This window comes from Eutrigla gurnardus (assembly GCF_963514095.1).
Source record: "Eutrigla gurnardus genome assembly, chromosome: 12".
NCBI lineage: Eukaryota > Metazoa > Chordata > Actinopteri > Perciformes > Triglidae > Eutrigla > Eutrigla gurnardus.
The window spans coordinates 20,594,722-20,614,585 of NC_139926.1; the positions used below are offsets into that span (position 1 = coordinate 20,594,722).

At 44.2% G+C, this 19,864-nt stretch overlaps 1 protein-coding gene and 1 long non-coding RNA gene across 2 annotated transcripts; one reads left to right on the plus strand and one right to left on the minus strand.

Moving 5' to 3' along the window:
- Positions 1 to 3,896: 3,896 nt before the first annotated feature.
- On the minus strand, positions 3,897 to 17,096 carry LOC311022486 (protocadherin-17-like). The gene is made up of 4 exons (XM_084023767.1): positions 14,223 to 17,096; positions 12,972 to 13,030; positions 12,627 to 12,796; positions 3,897 to 4,702 (listed from the first exon to the last, which is right to left on the minus strand). The coding sequence occupies exons 1-4, from the start codon at positions 16,689 to 16,691 to the stop codon at positions 4,125 to 4,127; spliced, it is 3,276 nt and encodes a 1,091-aa protein (XP_083879893.1). The 5' UTR covers positions 16,692 to 17,096; the 3' UTR covers positions 3,897 to 4,124.
- A 1,299-nt stretch (positions 17,097 to 18,395) lies between these two features.
- Positions 18,396 to 19,622, plus strand: LOC311021983. Its single transcript, XR_014598068.1, has 4 exons — positions 18,396 to 18,592; positions 18,669 to 18,820; positions 18,899 to 18,972; positions 19,454 to 19,622. It is a non-coding gene; the product is annotated as an uncharacterized lncRNA (long non-coding RNA).
- Positions 19,623 to 19,864: the final 242 nt, after the last annotated feature.

The following is a 19,864-nucleotide window of genomic DNA, read 5'->3' on the forward strand; positions in this document are numbered from 1 at the left end:
TTTAATAAATGAGATATAATCTATTTAGTAGTGAACTATAGAGGTGTTGGGATTTTTTGTCAGTTACACACAGAGGCAGATCTCCACTTGTCTTTGTGCTAAGCTAAGCTAACCCATAGAAGCCTATATTTTTAAAAAAGACCAAATTGGACTGAATTGACAAATGAATAAATGAATGTAGTATTTGAAGAAAACACTGCTTAAGTACCCTCTTGGATGCCACTATGGTACAACATGCACCACGGTGCAAGAAACCGTAATAAGCCCCCTCTAAGGCGTTCTTCTAGTCTCACAGGGCAAAACTCACTCATCACTCATCACTCACTCACTCACTCACTCACTCACTCACTCACTCACTCACTCACTCACTCACTCACTCACTCACTCACTCACTTAACAGCTACAATCCACTTGTCTCAACAATGATTTTTAACATATATATTCTATTTTCACATATTTTTAACAATAGAGCTCTTCTTACAGAAAGATGCATGTTGGATGCTGTTTCTAAGGCTGTCGTTTAGAAAGGTCAAATTGTGACCTTGAGGGGCGTGGTCGGAGGTAAAATGTCTAAATATGTAAACTATCACATTTGTATTTATAGAGCATACATATGTGTAATTGTTTAACCAGTTGCACTTTTGTGTGATTTTTTTAATGCAAAAATAAAGCAAAAATAATATTAAGAAAATAATTATTTGCTAAATGTTGCTAATAAAATGTATAACATGCGAAGATTTGAAACAAAATAATTCCCTGGAGTCGTTGTTGACCCTTGCTGTGCATCACTAATTCTAAATAACAGTAAACTGCTATTCCCTTCTCCCCGTTTTGGATCATGTCAAGACACTTTGTCACTTTGTGTGAAATTGTTTGTGGGAAAGGAGTATGACAAATGTTAACACCAATAAGTACGTGTTTCCGGCACATTTTAAATTATGCCATTAAAAATGAATGCATGCGTTAATTAAGTTCTGAATTAGCATTGCGACGACATAACGGGGTGAATCATCCTGTACAAAATAACTTTAACGTTACGTAAATTTGGAGGTGTCACATTTACATTACCTAATTGGTTCATGTTTTTCTTGCAATTTATGCGCAAGTTTATTTTTTTACGCTTAAAAAAAACATGCAAATCAAGGTAGAAGCAGCATTTTAATATTTTTTTCCAGCCCGAGGGCATCCACGCCGCGTTCAATGACAAGCCTCGGTTTAAGGGAAAACCACACTCTCAATAATGTGTATGCTTGCATGCTGTTGTTTCCTCACCAACAGTTCTCAGCAAAGTGGAACCATCTCCCATAGCATTTGGTGGAGGTGGAAGACAAGCTCTTAATCGGCTGTGTTATTGAATTATTGAATTAAAAGCTTAAGTACTCAGGGTGAGCATGTCAATTTTTCACAACTGAATGGTACACTGCTCATTCCATTTTCATCTGAATAGATCATTTGTGTATGTAAAAATGTAGAAGAATGGAGGTATTACACAGATCTGTTTCATTGTCTGTAATTCCCTTTCACTGTGACTGTAATCATTCTGAGAGACAAGTCATATTCATTCAACGCCGCATGCTAGTCCTTAATCTGCATTCAGCTCCCCCTCAACAACATAGCACTTGCATTCGTACTGTAGCACGGTGTTAATTAAGGAAAGGGGTTTGGTTCAAAGCACATTTTTTTTTTTTTGCATAATCGTGGCACAAGTGGAAGTTTAACCTGTTTTACTTCCTTGTGATGTAAAGCAACTTTTTTTGTTGTTGTTGTTGTAAAGCAACAAAAATTAGGGGAGTAAGTGCTGCAGCAAACGGTTCAACCCTGTTTCTACTTGACATTCCGCTCACCTGTCTTCATCCCCACCCCCCCCCCCCCCCCCTGCTCCCCTCCCCCGTGCTCCGATACCCTGGGACTGATACAGATAAAATGATGCGATGTTTCTGTCTGTATTTCAATGGGATGAGTTGCTGTGACCCACGCAATCTCCCTCTCAAAGAGTATTTCAACTTATGCAGATGAGCTCATCAGAGCTGCCTGCTGAGATGAGACATCTAGGTCTGGAATTGTGTCAATACCGGCACCAAAACAAATGCAAATCAAAATCCAAATTAATGTGTTTTCCCTGAGGAGAAACGGAGTCGTACTTATAGTCAGCTCTCAGTAGATGACAGGATTCTGTTATCCAGAGCTCATGAAAAACAAGGCGTTCTCAAACCGCTCCCACAGAGCCGGGGTGCAGGAGTCAGCGGCTCCAGATGGAGGAGCGAAACTAAACTAAGTAAAAAGGAAAACAGGATGATTTCTGTGTGATTATTTTGCAGATGGAAAACAGAAAGCATTCCTAGGATTCCTAAATTGCATCTATGTTTAAATCTAATTGTTCTATAGACTATGTCAAGCAGATGTAAAGGATATCCACTGGATTTATATCCTCGCCTTCTGTTTGAAAGTATAAGAAGTTGCCATGTTTGAAAAAAAAAACATATTTCAAGAGGAATGAGCGAATGGATTGCAGTGTTTTAGTCCGTTCTCATAGGACCGTGGCCTTCTGTCACTACACCCACCCTTTCTGCATTTGATTGAATACTAAATAGGTGCACAATTCATACGGCATAAACAGTAGATTTGCAACCGCGCTCTTGTAAATCCAGAGGAAAAAACAAGAGCAAATGATGGACATCTGCAAATCTTTTCAGTGAAAATGTTGCATGTTTTATTTGTTGTATAACTCTTTTTTTTTTTTTTATTTACTCATGATAACTTTAACGCACTATTTGTTCAATCCTTCGCCGCTTGCGATGACCCACTTTCCCCCACAGGGATCATTAAAATTTCATTTTATTCATCAAAGAATTCATTGCAAAAAAAAAAAAAAAAAAAACCCCAATAACTCTTCGCTTGTAACTGCTAGCTGCAGCCGAGTTTGTTGGATCATGTCCCATCATTTGTCAGACACATTCATAAATAAACCCATAATCACAAGTAGACATTCAGTGACAGCAACTGTGATGGCTTTGAATATGAGACTACAGAAGCGTGAGTAGGGGTCTCCATCTCCACCTTATGATGCACACTTATAATAAAAAAAGCATTGAGTAGAAGTCAACTCGGATTCTGTCAGGTGCACTAATCCACAGTGCCTTCTTTTATTTGCATTTTGAATATAATTGGCTGTGTGTGTTGATTGTGTGTGTGTGTTTTTCCCTCTAACTAGGATCTAGACTACCGCTAGATAACATGTGCTGGTATATAGCTAAAGAGGGCACGCTTGCAGACGGATGGACATGTATTAAGCACCTTGTAGACATTAATGCACTTCTCTCACATAAAAACATGACGGCTTCGAAAGCCGCCACCAGTCAAAAGAAAAATTGCCTTCCATGCACACAGTGTATACAAATTTAATAAAATACACCACAAGTACAGTAGCCCACATTCACGTGTAAGCTCAGCTTATTTTCACATAAACTGCAGAGGACAACAATAAAATTACAAATACATTCTTAAAAAACTGTTTTTCTTTTCTTTTTTTTTTTTGATCGAGGAACCTCAAATGGTTTTATGAAAAGGGACATTCCCTGCACCACCATTAACAGTTCATAAGACACTTCACTTTTTGTATTTAACGTCACTGATATGTATTTCAGTTGCCTGTGATATTCAAAGAGATGTTCCTTATACACTAAATGGAGACAGGAAGCTTCACCGTACAAAAGCAGACAGGACTCAATAGCTTAACAGTAGCAATTTGTTTCACAGCCTCACAAAATTGGAGCTTGAAATGTGTAAAATACAGACATCTAAATTGACAAATACAGTACACCATGAAAACACTTGTAGTCAAGTAAAGCACTGATTCCCACCCCTCCCCCTCCCCCCCCACCCAAACCTTCACAGCAGTCAAGGACACATATTTCACCGAAACACAACAAGTCACAAACTCAAACAAAAAAAAGAAGAGAAAAGAACAAAAGAAACAAACATACAAACAGACAAAGCAGATGGTTTTTGGTTATACAATGCGTGTCTGGACACCTCTGCGGAGTCAAAATAAATCTGGGTCATTAATCGGCGATATCATCGTCGCGCCCCCTGGCAGGTGAGGGCGAGCGGGATCACCTGACCTGTCAGTTCCCGGAGTCCCGCGGGTCGAGGACACAATCTGAACCCCCGCACTCCTGGCTGATGACGGAGCTGTGGATGAGGCTGCTGGACAGGGACTTGGGCCTGAGCTCGCGGGTCATATAGGAGGGCTCCTCCAACTCGGTGTGCAGTGGGGAACACTGGCCATCTGGAGGGCCATAGGCACTGCTGTCTGAACCCCCCTCTCTCTCTTCTTTGGACTCTTGGTTGGCCAAGTCCAGGGGCATACTGCTCTTGGTGGGGCTTCTGGACGCAGATGGACTCTCCTGCAGCGGTGGGCTCAGTGCACGCTGCGATTTTAAGTAAGGTTTGACGTTGGCCACGAGGATTGTACTGTCCCGCTGTTCCTTTCCGAACGTGCTGAGGGTTTTTCTGCTGCCGCAGCTGATGGCGCCATAAATCTCTGTCTCTACCATGGCATCCATTCCCACAGGGATGAAAAGGTTGGTGCGATTATCGGCGCTGTCTGCTTGGCTTCCTACCCGTAACTTTGGCATCCAGCATCTGTCAGAATGTCCCAGTGCACGACATTCATCGGTGCAGTGGACTGATTTGTCTTGCTCTGTGAAAAAAACAGTTAAACATTTGTTATTGAAGCCTGCTGGGGTAAGAATAAACAACCTAGAAGAAAAATGGGACGATGACATTTTGAAGGATGAGCAACAATAATAAAACACTTCAGCAAACACAAATTGCAGTACAATACTTAAAATCCCCCCCGCTAACAAATGCATCGCTGGAATTTTTCAAAATAAAATAAGAACCGGCAGCCCGTTGCGTCATCTGGACATCACTCATGAAAATGTCAACGTCAGATATACTTCCTGCCGGTCAAAAATGGAACAAATGACTACTTCAAGCTACAATCCATGACCCTTTTTCACTGTGCTATTCTAAACAACCTGTGTAGGTGTTTCCTGGAAAACATCATCTGGTGCAGAGGAAGTGATGTGTTGTTCATTTACATTTCCAGCAGCAGCGGCGGCAGCAGTTTGTGTTGAAGGAAGAACAACTGTGAAATTTGCATGAGCAGTGATACGCACCGTATCTGATCAGAACGTGGCTGGAAAAAAAACTGCGGTTTGAATGTTTGCTAGTCGGAATCTCATTATTTGTATTTTACATAAATTATAGATGCGGGTTTGTAGGTGTTCATTTTTTTGGGAGGGTGTATTCAGAAATCGGCCCAACGTCAGATCAATATCCAAGTTAAAAATTCAAGGTGAAATTAGATCTTGGAAATTCCATTTGTAGCACAAACACTCATTAGTTTGACCTTTCGTAATTCTTCTAATTACTTTGAGGGACTCTGGTGCATATCTCAGCAGCTCATTTGCATTTCCATTTTTTCCCTTTCACTTCTTATTAATGGATCCAAATTGTGACCTGTCCTTGCCACAAGAAGACCTTATTTATAACTGTTTTTTTTTTTAGGAATATGAACTTCTTTTGGATGTGTGGGAAAATATCAACATGAATCAATAAAACTGATGTTTTTCTTTAAAAAGTGAAGTCTTCCTGATTATTCCAAGCCTGAATTCCGCTGAGTCGATGCTGACAACCAAGCGAAAGGCCACGTGTACGTGGCTGTTTCTAAGTGTCAGCTGTAAAAAGTGGCCTCCACCTTTGTGCCGTGACTCAGTCTTTCTTCCACATCTTAACCACTTTCGACATCCAATAAGCACACAGAGAGCGACGCGCAGAGTGAGCCAATTTTCCATGGCGTGATGATGAAGAAGGTGTCATTTTGTTGCCATTACACTACGCTGTCAAAATTAATTTGACAATGATGCATCGGGGTATTTTGCGCGTGGAGGCATGAAACAACATGTCAAGCGTGTCTCGGTAAATTGATAGTAAATGACGGTTTACCTTCATTTGTTATACGTGGAAGCAGAATTTAATTAGTTAATATACAAATTTAATATTCCTGTTGGTTCTGATGACTGATTTAACTTTCACTTAGATAAATGGGCTTTCTTTTCTCGTGATTGCCACGAGGTTGTAATGGCATCCCCGGAAAAACAAAATTAAACTGATGATGACTGAATTGGTCGGAATTTTGGTTATTTATTTAGGGGTTTGGACACCGTGTTTCCTGTCAAATCGCAAGAAATGAATAAATGAGCTGGCAGAACGCACAAAAGGACAAACACACGACACAATGTCTCCAAAATCTAGATGTCCGTCCCCACAGGAACCAAATGTTCTTACTTTATTTCCTGTCACATCATGACAGGAAATATAAAAAGCTCTCACATCCCATCCCCAAATAAATGAATCCATCTCAAGTTCCAACCAAAAACTTTTTTTTTTAACAGAAATTTCACCCATTCACAACGTGGCTTGATGCTCCACTGATCAGCTCCCGTAGCTTCGGTCTATAAATAAGGCTTCTCCATCTTGCTGTGAATGAGGCACTTGATCTCATTTCTGAACGTAACCCTGCGAGGGTATCAGCCGGGGAATGAGGGAAAGCTCCACATCACCGTTCCTAGAGGAGGTGGGGATCTCCTCGTGTTCAAAGAAGCTTCTCCGTACGCTAGCCTCGGCCCGTTCGCTGGAGGACGTTCTCGCTACAACAAAAGAAAGAGATACCTTTTCTGCTCCACAACCCCCAAGAGATGTGAAAACCAGCAGCGTGTGCACACACTTGCAGGGAAAACTCATCTGCAAAGTGCCGCCACTATCAGATACTGCTGCTCAAGTCCGTGCACACACTCCTACACACTTGCAGCCATGGGACCAAATGGAACAGTAAATTTGATGACTGGATGGAGATTTAACAAGCTAAATGGGGCTGTTAATTTTACGCCATAACTCTTTTAGAGATGTCCCCCCCTGATGTAAGAATGCTTACATTAAGAATGTTAAAGGAAAAATGCTAATTCGACATTTTCCACAGAATAATATGTCACATAAGTCCTTAATGGGCTCCAGTCGCTCCGTTATGACTTTATGTGTGTGTTTTTATGTGCACATTACAGCTGCGTGCCTCGTGTTTTACACACTTCCACACACAAACACTTTCCACATGCCAGCGGACGTGTTTACGCTGATGCATAGTAACCAGTAAAGAAGCAGGTAAAAACTACTATTTTCATTCGTAGTATGCTTCAAATATAGACCGCAGACACAAATCTCAACACTCATATATGGACTCCTCATAACGCCGGGGTTCACGCTGGACGCAGAAGTGCCACGAAGGTCTGAAAAGCAGGCTGCTTTTCAGACCAGAGGCGCATTCCTCCATGCCGATCAAGCAATTCTGCTCCTAATCTCCGTCTCTCTGCCTGTCTGCCTGTCTGCTTTTGTGTGTCTGCTCTCTATTGCATATAAGAAGTGACATGGTGACATCACCCATTGGTTTGTGGAGTACAGTTTTGAAGTCTCAAGTTCAGCATTTTCACCGTCGCCATCTTTTTTTGCAACCAGTGAACGATGGTGACCATATTTGGACTGCAGAGGAGCGACGGGTGGATCTGATCTAACACAAGTGGCAGAGCATCAACCTCACTGCATCTGGCTTCTGGTGCAAAGCTGTAAACTTCCTTATTTTGAGGTCAAATTTACAGCTGAGTGTTGAAATAAACTTGCTAATTGCAGCGTTGGAAAGCTACGTTAGTGAGGAAGTGAACACTCAATAACGAGGTAGCCACGCCATATGGCTTACTCTGCTTTGTCATGTATTTGATACTAAATGGGAACATCACTTAAAAAAAGAAATAGTGTCTGATTGAGACCACATCAGACAAATATGTGGAATAAATATGCAATTTAAAAACCCACAAACACACACAGCAGTGGCACTAGGCTATTTCTATTATAAAATGGATGGATTTTTTAAATTTGATCATGTGGAGGGGAATCACAAGGAGAGAGAGGAAGTAAGTCAAAAGCGTGGGATGCATATATATTATGATTTTTTCCCAATGAGATAATTTCTATCATCTTTATTTATTATCATTGTGTTTTCTTGCCAGATCGCTGTTGGAGAAAATAGACTGACTGAAGATTGTTAGTCCGCTACAGACCTCTGCCATCGTGAACTGTGCAACTGGTTATCATCGACGCTGAAAGGATGTGGGCAACACTCACAGTGCTTTGTAGCGTTAACTCGAGGTAACAATATAAAATGCAATTACTGAGGTGAGAGATGCCAATAATGACAGCTTGAGCAATTAAATGTCTTCTTTCAGTCTATTTTACTGGCTATTTGCATCTGTAGATGCAAAACGTGGCATTAGATGTATCTTTTACAAATTGAAATATTTACCCTATTCACCTGTTGTGTCTCCCCTAAGACGACATGATATTGTACTCTATCCACAGTCCTCTAACTCTCTAAAATCAGTCTCTGTTGCCCAAACCAACGAGCAAGCCTCAATCCTATTTATAGTGTTCAAGCTCTGATTTCTAGTTGATCTCATTAGCTACAGGTGTTATCGCAGGTGCATGGCTGCAGGCGATGGATATTCAAAGTCAGTTTCCAGACAACAACACTTAAGTTGTTGAAAGATGTGTCTAATACGGCGCCATATTAGGGCCTGTAGGAAAAAAAAAAAAAAAAAAAAAACGGGGCCGAGAGAGGTGGGCAATATTTTGAGAAAGAAGTGGCAAATTTGCTAAATTAGCTAGTTTATTACAATGCTAACTACCGGCATTTATGCTAGCTAACTTCCCATGAATGTCACATTTATTTTTCTAATTAATCCATCCCAACGTGTGACAATGCTTTGCTCAGGTCCTTAAGGTCCTTAAGGTCCTTAATTATATATGGGCGTAATTGTCATCTTATGGGTGTTTTAAAATGGCAAATTTGCGACTTTTTTTCTCCGAATATTGCCCTTGGCTCCGTTTTTCTGTGTGTCTGTTTAAGAATTCCACAGGTAGAGTAAAGCAGACAATGTGCTTTTAGTTTAGCAGACCTGCTCAGCAGACATCGGTCACGTGATCTAACCTGAGGAGCTTTTGATGTTTTAAATATGGATGTCTCCGTGATGTCACACATGGGATTCTGAAGGCTCTGGCTGACACCATTTTGGCAGTGACGACACAGCCTGAAGTCTAAAAAATGGGCAAGAGGTGGAGCTGAGGCGGTCCCGGGCTGACACGGCAGAGAGTTAACAGCATGCGATCTGAGACGGCACCCACTTGTCACTTAAAGCAGCTCAATTATGCCCTTTAAGACTTAATATCATTTAAACGAGAGAGTTAGATAAAAACTCAGCCCACGCACAGTTGTCATGAACGGGGGAAGTAGCAATAGAGACATTTTTTATTTGTAGCAGGCTGCTTATTTCTGCTGTAAAGATGGGCATCATCAACGTAGGGGTTTATGAAGATTGACTCGCTTTTCGGAGCCAGCCTCAAGTGGCCATTTGAAGAACTAACTAGACTTTGATCTGGTCAACCAAACAGGACTGTGAGGATGTCTCATGTATTAATGAAGATGATAATAATGATCCCAATTAGATGTACTGAGCTTTTTACAAGGTTTATCAAGCAGGTCAGGTGCTTGCTAACCAACAGAGAAGCATGATAATTAGTGTTAACTTCAGAAAGTCTGTAGTAGAGTAGCAGTACGTTTTCGTTCCTAAATTTGGTGTGCACGTAACTACAAGTTTGCACACAAGTTTAATGTATACGCTGTGCACTGTTTTTTCCCCCTTCTGTCATGTTACATATCAAGAGAGCTGCATTGTTACATTTTTAGCATCATCATTCGGCGCCCCAGACTGAGATCAAGAGAAAATACACATTTTAGTTCAAAATGCATTTTACATCAAAAGGAAGATCTAAATGACGGATTTGATTTGGCAAAACAGCCAACACAGATCCTGCATATTATAGCGGCTACGCTTTGAAGCAACTACACCCCAGATTACAGCTCTGCTCCCCGTGCATTTGTGTTTCTCTTTCTTTCTCTCTAGTGCCATAGAAAAAAAACGTTTTTTTTTTTTTTTTTCTTTTTGCAGGCACGGAGACACGAGGCCAGAACAATACGCATAAGAGAGGGAGCAGCAGGGAGATGCTGAATTCATTTCCAGGGTACCTATCACGACTGCAGAGGAGCGGGCAGATGATGCTGATGCAAAGGGATGTATGTGCTTAAAAGGTTAAGGAAAAAAAACAGAGTCAGGTATTTTTGGTCTTTGTGATGTTTCTCTCAACCCGCGGCAATTAAAGGACCATGTATTGATGCTCAGGTATATATATTTATACTTTCATAATCACACCTTTATGATCACATTTTGTCGATGTTTATGCAAAATGTTAATTACATTTAAAACATGTTTTAAATAAATACACGTGTACGTGTTAGAAGCTTCATTATTTATGTTATTTAAATACAAATATGCACCGTTTTCTGTTTTACCATTTCATCACTGAATAAAAATGTTAAATATCAGCACCGAAATGAGTGTTATTATACAATAAGTTATACAATGGCTCAGTCCGCTGCATTTACATAGTCACATAATAGAATCATGACAAAGTGACACTAAAGCTGTGATCTTATGGGCAACTTTGAGCTGAACAATATACCACGTACTGAACAAAAAAAAACTAAACAAAGACGCTGCCTGCCCATTATAAATAGAATCAGAGCGAGCCTAGCAACATACCCACTGTGCATCTGGTGTCTGTGAGAGTGAATAAATATTCAGAGTGCATGATACTGGAAGCTGCACAGGTGCATATATTACCTGTATCAAAGCAGCCAGGAGACTAGAGGGATGATAAAGGTAAAGACATAAAAGCAATACTACTTAACCCACAAGCTTTTGTGTTGGTGCATTTAGAACTAAAATTCTGTGGTATCTCCATTTTGGATAATAACACTATCTTGTCAGAATCTGCAAAACAGGGGTTTTGGAGTTCAATAAATGTACCTTTGTGTTTGTGTGTGTGTGTGTGTGTGTGTGCGTGTGTGTGTGAGACGAGGCAGTGTGTGGGTTGGAGGTTGATGTTCAGTGTGATCATGTCCAAGGCATTATGCGTAATGCAGATCTTCCATCTTGTACTGTGCAGACAGTGACACAGACAGTGACACCATTTAACATTCAGCTGACTGACCCCCCCGCCCCGCCAGCCCCTCCCTCGAGAGAGAGCACACCATTTAATCCATTTAATCTTACCATTAGTTTTGTGTGCTTTTATTTTTTTAACTACATTTCCCTCAAACAGGAAGGAAGGAATGAAGGAATGAGCCATGCGCATTTACATTAAGAGCAATGCCTCACTTCTTTGCATTTCTCTTATCTGACAAATGCAGGTCCGTATATTAAAATGACATTCCTGTCTCGCGTGTACGTAAACATCTCTTTCAATATCTATTTGTGTTTGATTGGCTGGACCAACTTGGGGCTGAATCAGAATCAGAAAATGTGCTGCGAAGAAAAAAAAAATTGTGATTGAATTTACACCTCCCACAGAGTCAAGTTTGGTCTGCCATAATTCCTCACACACACACACACACACACACACACACACACACACACACACACACACACACACACACACACACACACAGAGAGAAAGATAGAGGGAGGGAGGGGGAGAGATTCACACATCCTTCTGGCAGCCGCAAGAGTGTTTCCATCGCTGCCCTCCTGAGCATGCCCCAAACAAACAGTTCATAGCGATGTAAATGGTGTGGAAAGCACTGCATAGGGACCTGATGACCACAGCCATTCTCTTGCAAGGCTCGCGGAAGGAAATGAGAAACGCCACCACTTCACTCAAGTCCCCCCTACCCCCCCCCGCCCCCATTATCTTTTATCTCACCAGCGAGAGTTGCCTTCATATTTTTCAGTTTATATCCACAATAGCTAAATATATCAGTCCCCTTTCGGGGTCAGCCAGGGTTGCGGCAGATTGACGATCATCTATTTTCAGTTGCCGCTCTCAAAACAGTGTAAACCAACACAAAACCAATAACTTGAGAACCTCTTCCCGAAGCAAAAAAAAAAGGTGAAAAAGACGCTGTCATGTCGCAGCAGAAATACCTGTCATTCTGCACCGCAAAGCGTCTATCACGCTCTTCTTGTCTTCGCCGTGTTACTCCGAGACGTTTCGCGTGGCGAATCCGTGTTCAAATAATGACGTGATCAAAAGAGACGCGGGCGGAGGAACACTTTGCCATGCATATGAGCTCGTTTGATGGCGAAAATCAGACGCGAGATGTTTGAAGATGCTACATTCAGCCAATGGACTCTTTTATCCTTTTAAAACACCATCTACCTTCCACTCTGATGCATTCGTGTCATCTCCGCAACACACCTCGGGCTGCCTGCGATGTAAAGCAGGCACAAGGTAACACAACCTGCATCTCATAATTGCGTGGATTCTTCCGCCGGTGGACCTCGCCGTTAACACAATGTTCTCGGCAGCATTAAGGTATACAAAAAAAATATGTGCGGTGGCCTTCAAGAGTTAGTTAGACATCATCAAGATGTCAGGAAGAGAGTGCATCCACTCACCCTGCTCAAAAGGCTGCCCATTAACTGCTGTTGCTTTCATCTTGAGGGCCTCCCTAGCAGACGTGTCGCAGTGTGAGCCTTTATTAGTATCCTGGTCACTGTCAGCCTGGTCACTATCACCATGGCCACTGTCTCGGAGGCTTGCTCGTTCTGCATCCTTAAATGTTGAGCTGCAGCAGAATGGAGGGATGGAAGAAAAAAGAAAAGGAACATTACCAAGTTGCCATTACCACTGCGTGAGCTCCCGTGTGTGACAGCCTTGGTCAGCTGACTTGATGTGAAGATGGAGACGCTAAATACACTGGTCAGTAAGCTTTTCTTTTTTTTTTTGGAAAGAGCTCTTACCTTTGAACAAATGGTTGCCTGCTGCCAGCGTAATTGGGCTCTGAAGGGAAATTTTCCGTCTAGAAATGAGAGGGAAAAATATGATTTTTTTGAATTGGCCAATCATTTGAAATGCAATTTTCCACAATAGTGAGAATTCTGACATCCAGACACGGAAAGACATTTTTTTTTTTTACTGTATGGTTTCGCAGATTATTAAATTGTTATCATTAGCGACTGGAAGATAAAAGCACACAGAGCACGTGCCAGTAGATGACGACCGTTATAAGAACAAAATCTCCATTGCGACCATATGTGCCGCCTTGGCAAGGCAAAGGAGAAAAAAAGCATTAGCCACTGTCATCAGCATCCTTTTTCCCTATCTTGAGAATAATGTGTTTGTGTTGATCACACCCACATACCCTAGTGACTGGTGACAGTGCCAGGCCTTGTCATCTGTGTTATCATCTTCAAATGAGACTGTCTGCGAGACTGCCCTAGATATTTACATCATTTACAACAGATAATTCTGCCGTGCTAAACAGCAATACAAGGCCGTGCTGTCAAATTAGCATGTTAGCTGGCTCGTGCATAAGGCCCTGCCATCTCTACAAGGCAAGGCTGGACCCTATTAATGGCCTCGCCGTGCCAACATTTGGATGCGGATGGGTGGATTTGGCCCATATTTTGGGGAGCGAAAAATGCGATCGTGAGGTTATGCTGTGTGCATCTAGCTGTCTGGTGCACATTGGTTCGGTAATGTGATCGGACAAGCTGCTCAAACACCTGTCCAATCCCACATTTCAGGCAGGGTTTTGTTTTCACTCTATAGCGGCGGCGCTGGCAGGGTCGCAGCAGCCTTGTTCAAGACTCACACTGTTTGCATGTCTAACTGCGAGGACTTTCTGATTATGCAGCGCCACCTGTACCATTTTGCAAGGAGAGGTTCTCGGAAACCATTTCTAAAGTGATTTCCAAATTTTCTCAAATGCAGAAAAGAAAGCGTCTTTAGTGCGAGGCCATTAAGAGCACATGAATACAATCCGCCACTACGTTTTCATATCACGCAGAGAATATTTCATAGTGTCATAACAGGGGAAGAAGAAAAAGAAGAAGAAAAAAGGTGATAATAATGATGTCTGCTCACAGTGACAGAGTTTCTCTTTTTCAGTCGATTACTTTTCTTTTGTCAGATTTGTATGGCAAAGCAGCGGGCGCAGATAAGGCGAGAATAAAGAGCTGATAAAGAATACAGTGCAGCATCCTCCTTACCTGTATCACCGACATCCTATTCGCTGGAGTGTCTGTGCTAAGCCCGGCAAAGCTGGAGTGGCAACCTGCCCGGGGGACTGTCAGGCTGTTTGGGGTGGTTTTCAGGTACATGACCTCTGACCTGGGCAATGTGAGCGGCAGCGGGCTCTGGTAGTCAAAACATATTGGTGAAGTGATGAGAGACGGGCTGCTCACCACATTCATCCGGCTCGCGGAATCTCTCTCCTCCATCTCACTCTGCACCAGCATGATGTCACTCTTGTTGATCCTTTTCTTTTTGCCTTTCCCCACTGGAGGATTGGAGTACTCGGCCATGCGGCAGTTATAATTCCCGGTCTCCTTATCTTGATGTTTGGACTTGACAGCGATGGCGGTCATGACTGCTAAGAGCATGACAGAGATAATGCAGAGGGTAACTATGAGGGGCAGGGATACATCCCAGTGCTGCTGTTCCCCGCTCGCGCTGGAGCCCCCTCCCGCCGCCGCCTCCGTGTTCGCCTTAATGATCAGCTTAGCCACGGCAGATAAGGGGGGCTTGCCATGGTCAGTTACCTTCACCACCAGCTCAACCACTGGGGCGACCTCTTCCCAGACAGCATGAGCGGTTCTGACCTCCCCTCCCACCGGATCCATCTCAAACAGGTGGTCGTCGTTGCCCTCTGTGATCTCGTAGGTCAAATGGCCGCTCTCGCCGTGGTCGTGGTCCACGGCTTTCACCGTAGCCACGATGTATCCGATGCCCACGTTTCTAGGCACCGGTATCTCGGCAGTGTCGTTCTGCAGGAGGGGTAAAATGATAACGGGGAGATTGTCGTTGACGTCGAGGATGTTGACCCTGACCACGGAAGTGCTCTCCATGTGAGGGGATCCGCCATCTTTAGCTTGAACTTTGAACTCAAAGGATTTGGTCTGCTCGTAATTGAAGGAGCGCGAGGCGTATATGGCTCCGTTGGTGGGATTAACGGACACGTAGGTGTACACCGAGACGTCTCCGATGTGCGACGGCAGGATGGAGTACGACACGGTCCCGTTCCGACCCACATCCGGGTCGTGGGCCAGGACGGAGCCCAGATATTCCCCCGGGATGTTGTTCTCGGGCACCTGTAGCACGTACACCATCTTGGTGAAGCGTGGCGCGTTGTCGTTCTCGTCCAGGATTCTCACCGTGAACGATTTGGTGTAGTTCAAGGAAGGGATCCCATTGTCTCTCGCCACTATTGTTACATTGTACTCATCTTTCATCTCCCGGTCCAGGGGCCTGTCCGTGAGCAGCGTGTAGAAATTATCATTGTTTTCCTGCAGTCTGAAGGGAACGTTTCCCAGCACCCTGCACTGAAGTTGACCGTTTCGGCCAGAGTCTTTATCCGTCACCCTCACCAGCGCTATGACAGATTCCGGAGGCGCTGCCTCACTGATGGCTCCCTGCCGGACGGAGACGAAACTTATTATTGGCGAGTTGTCATTTTTGTCCAGCACTTTGACGGTAATTTTACAATGTCCCGGGATGGGGTTGGGCCCCAGATCCTTAGCCTGCACGTCAAACTCTATGATTGGATTCTCCTCAAAGTCAATTTCTCCCTGGACCTTGATGACGCCAGTATTGGGGTCGATGGAGAACAAATCTTGGATTCTCTCAGATGCATATCCTGTGAAGGAGTAGACCACCTGCCCGTTGCTGCCCTCATCTTGGTCAGTGGCGTTCAAATCTATGAGAACCTTGCCGGGAGGCGAGTTCTCCGCAATCTCAATCACATAAGAGGATTTCTCAAAAACGGGGCTATTGTCATTCGAGTCAGTCACTCTGACGTTGATTTGCATGGAGCCTGATCTCGGATACTCCCCGCCATCAATGGCAGTGAGGAGGAGGGTGTGATGACTCTGATCCTCCCTGTCCAGAGGTCTCTGAACCACCAGCTCTGGATATATAGTCCCATCGCCCCTCACTTTTAAATCCAGAGAGAACGTATTGTAGTCGTCTCTCGTGACTTGGTAGGTCTTTATCCCATTCTCCCCAGAATCGGAGTCATGTGCAGTAGTCAGGGGGAAGCGTGTCCCGGCCGCTGCGTTTTCTGAAATATCAATATTTACATGATCTGAGGGAAAGCTGGGTGAGTTGTCATTTATGTCCTGTATGTCAATCTTGATCATGCATATCTCCTTGTCGTTGGCAAACACCTCCATGGAGAGCTGGCACTTGGGGTTGCGCCTGCATAACGTCTCCCTGTCAATCCTTTGTTTGGTGAAGATAAGTCCACTCTCCGGGTCAACGTCCACCAGGTGTGGAGCAGAATTCTCCAGCACTCTGAAGTTGGATTTTTTCCCCCTCTCCACGGTCCCATATCCGGCATCTTTTGCTATATTCCCGATAACAGTGCCGGGTCCTTGCTCCTCCGGAACAGAATAATTGAGATTTTTCAATGTCAGGGCTTTAACCCACAGTAGAAAGAAAATGGGTACAGAGAGACGCATCCCTTCAACTGGATATGCGGTAGTAGCAGACAGGAAAAAAAAAAAAAAGGAAAAGAAAAGAAAAAAAAGGAAAATCCTCCTTGACTTTCAACCTGTTGATTACGGCAAAACCTCGAGGACTAACCCCCCCTCTAAAGCAGGCATGTGCTTGACGCCGATCCCACACTAATTGGGTATCAAATCGATGAATTGCCTATTTTTTAATCCGCCTTTAACCTCTTTAACATGCCGCTCGGCTATGATGAACTCTTTCTGTAAACAAAGATGACCGCCCGACGACACCTAATGCATGAATAAAAGATCAAATTCAACATAGTGAACCAAAGGCTTGTTTTTTTTTTTTTTTTGTATTTATCGGTGGGGGTGATGGGTTGGGTGGAGGGGTGGAGAAGGGGGGGGGGGCACACAATGAATAATCGATGACTATAAAGTATTAATATTCCCTACTGCATCCAAGGTTAAAGCGTTTGGTATCTCCGTGGTGAAGGTTAAGACCGTAGCTTACAAAAGCGCATTGCCCCCGTGCGACATCTCCACCTCGGCTACGAAGCGAACACTGACATGCTCGTCTGGAAATGCAGCATTGTCCGATGTTGCCCATTCACAGCGCATTTACTTTTCCCCCTGTGCGGCACACTGTTGCATATGGGTTCCGCTCGCGTTGCACACGCCGCCTGCCCATGCCACAAAGTCGAATCAAAGCGGGACGCGGAGCCGCTGATCCCGTCCAACCTTTTGTGTCGTCCCCGTCATTCAAGATGCATCTACGGCTACGGCTGCGACTTTTTCCTCTCCCCTTGCTCCGATGATTGTCCTATAATCAGTCCAGTAATCCCATAATCCAGTCCAATTGGACCCAGTGCTCTAGCATCCTTCATCCGGACAATGCTTTCGCCTGCACTGCCCTGTGAACGTTTTGCGAAAAAAGAGGGAGGAAGAAAGAGGAAAAAAAGAAACGCGAGAGAAAAAAAAAGAGGTGCTGGAAGATTTCAGATAATCAAAATTAATCGCTTTTTTTCCTGCGCTCAGTTTCCTCTCCGCGTCAACTGTTGAAACCCGCTCCCCTCGCAATGAGACCTGACCGGAATCCTCTCGACGCCTTTATAACAGACACCCGGTGCATTTCTTGGTGCATTTAACATAGTTTCTGATCGTCTTCCAGCGAGAAAATGAGTGAACGGTGACAGATCTCGCCTTGAGGGGGGTTTCTCCGACAGGGTCTGGCAAGATCGCATGAAGAAGGGCTGTTCTAGTGCTACGTGATTCATTTACTGATGTGCGCGCACAGAGCAGCAGCATCAGAGGAGGAGGAAACGTGCCGGTTTGGATGTGTTGCGCCTAATACATGTGGATGTGAACAGATCGAGAGAGAGAGAGGGGTGGTGGTGGTGGTGGTGGGGGTTGGGGGGGAAATGTGCCTGGATGGATGTAGTAGTGGAGAAGACTCGACAAGTGGTCATTCTCGGTGGAGAAGTGGATCAGATGGGCAACGTGGTGTGGAAAATGTAAAAATGAAACATGACAATCATCTTAAAACAGTCTCACAATCAGGGCCGTAGCCAGGATTTCAAAATTAGTGAGGTCCGTCCCAGGAAAGACACCCCTTTTACCAGTTTTTGCACAAACCATACCAAAATGTCACCTACAAAAATAAGTACACTGATACACTTGTTGGCAAAAAAAAGAATGTTTTTATTGTGCTGATGTGACCGGGTGAGTTATCTCCCTCCTGGTCACTGCATGGCGCTGTGTCAGCCTGGCGCAGGTTAATGGGGGGACGGCACTGTTAGGTGATTAAAACAGCTGTGTTGGTCGACATTTTCCCTCTCTGCTTCTGCTGTGCGGTGCGTCCGGTGAGCTGGCCGGCGTGCTTGTTTGTGTCTTCCCGTCGTATCATTAAGGTAGGAATTCTGCGTATTTGCTGGTTTGTGTTTGCGGTTATTGGGCCTGAGGCCTCATCCTTTCGCTCCGTTGCAGTGTTGGAGCAACGGCGAGCTGGTGGAGCGACGCTGTGTGTGTGATTGGGACAGGTGTGTTTGGTCGCTGTTCTCCCTCTCTGCCTCTGCTGTGCGGCGCGTTCGGTGAGCGGGCTGGCGTGCATGCCCGAGTCTCCCCGTCATATCACTAAGGTAAGCATGCCGTGTTAGTTATTGTTTGGTGTTTTACTTTTATTGGCCCTGGGGCTTCATCCTCCCGCTCCGTTGCAGTGCTCGGAGCGGCGGTGAGCCGGAGGGAGCGAGCGGTTCTGGTGGGCGCGTGTTGGGTGCAGTAGAGCTCAGAGGTAGGCTGCTCTAATTGTCTGCTGTTGCAGTTTCACATCATTGCGCTAGTTGTGACACTGTCTCTCTCTTGCTTTACAGCGGGGCGCTGTAACCAGCAGCCGCCACTCTCCTAGTTCTGCACACTATCCTGCGTCCTGGTGTGTTCCGGTCATCGGCCACCATGATGTTTGCTGCTGTTTTGTTTGGCTCGATTACATGGTTTTGAGTAAATGATTGTTGTTGCCGACGATAGTGACCTCGGAGACATTTAACAATTTATTTCTTTTTTTCTTGTTTTCCTTTTTTTTCTTTTGTGGGGGGGGCGGGTTTGATAATTGTTTAATTGTTTTCCTCTAATTTGTATTTGGATATTTTAAGAAGACTTCATTATGTTTAATTTGGTTTTGTATTATAAATAATCTCTAATTGTTTTTGGTGTGTGTGTGGGGAGGTCAGCTAGACTGCGGCCATCTTAATTTTTCCCTCTCTCCCTGTGGACAGGTGCTGTAGTCCAGCGCGGCGGCCCAATCCCTGGTGGTGGCTTCTTCACTTCTCCATTGCGTGTGTATGCAGTGTCACGGGTGATATTATTTTCTTGGTTTGTTTCTCCTTCCCCTTGGTTTGGTTTAGGGTCGCCGTGGCTGGCCCAGCCCTGTCCATTCCCCTTTCTTTGGCCCAGTCTTTTGATACCTGAACTCTCCCCTGTGGTGATTCGAGCCTGCGTGACCTTTTTCATTTTTATAAAAAAAACAGTAACTATTTCCTGGGGCGAAACTCCCCAGGTGGCGTTGTTGGCAACCACACACCACTACTCACCACTCCACCTCGCCACTGTGTGTGTGTGTGTGTGTGTGTGTGTGTGTGTGTGTGTGTGTGTGTGTGTGTGTGTGTGTGTGTGTGTGTGTGTGTGTG

Excerpts from the sequence above, each read along its gene's own strand:
- LOC311022486 (XM_084023767.1), bottom strand. The coding sequence starts at position 16,691 with ATGCGTCTCTCTGTACCCATTTTCTTTCTACTGTGGGTTAAAGCCCTG. Across the intron at positions 13,031-14,222 it reads ATAGGATGTCGGTGATACAG|ACGGAAAATTTCCCTTCAGA; the intron begins GTAAGGAGGATG and ends TCTCATTTCTAG. Across the intron at positions 12,797-12,971 it reads AGGCAACCATTTGTTCAAAG|CTCAACATTTAAGGATGCAG; the intron begins GTAAGAGCTCTT and ends ATTCTGCTGCAG.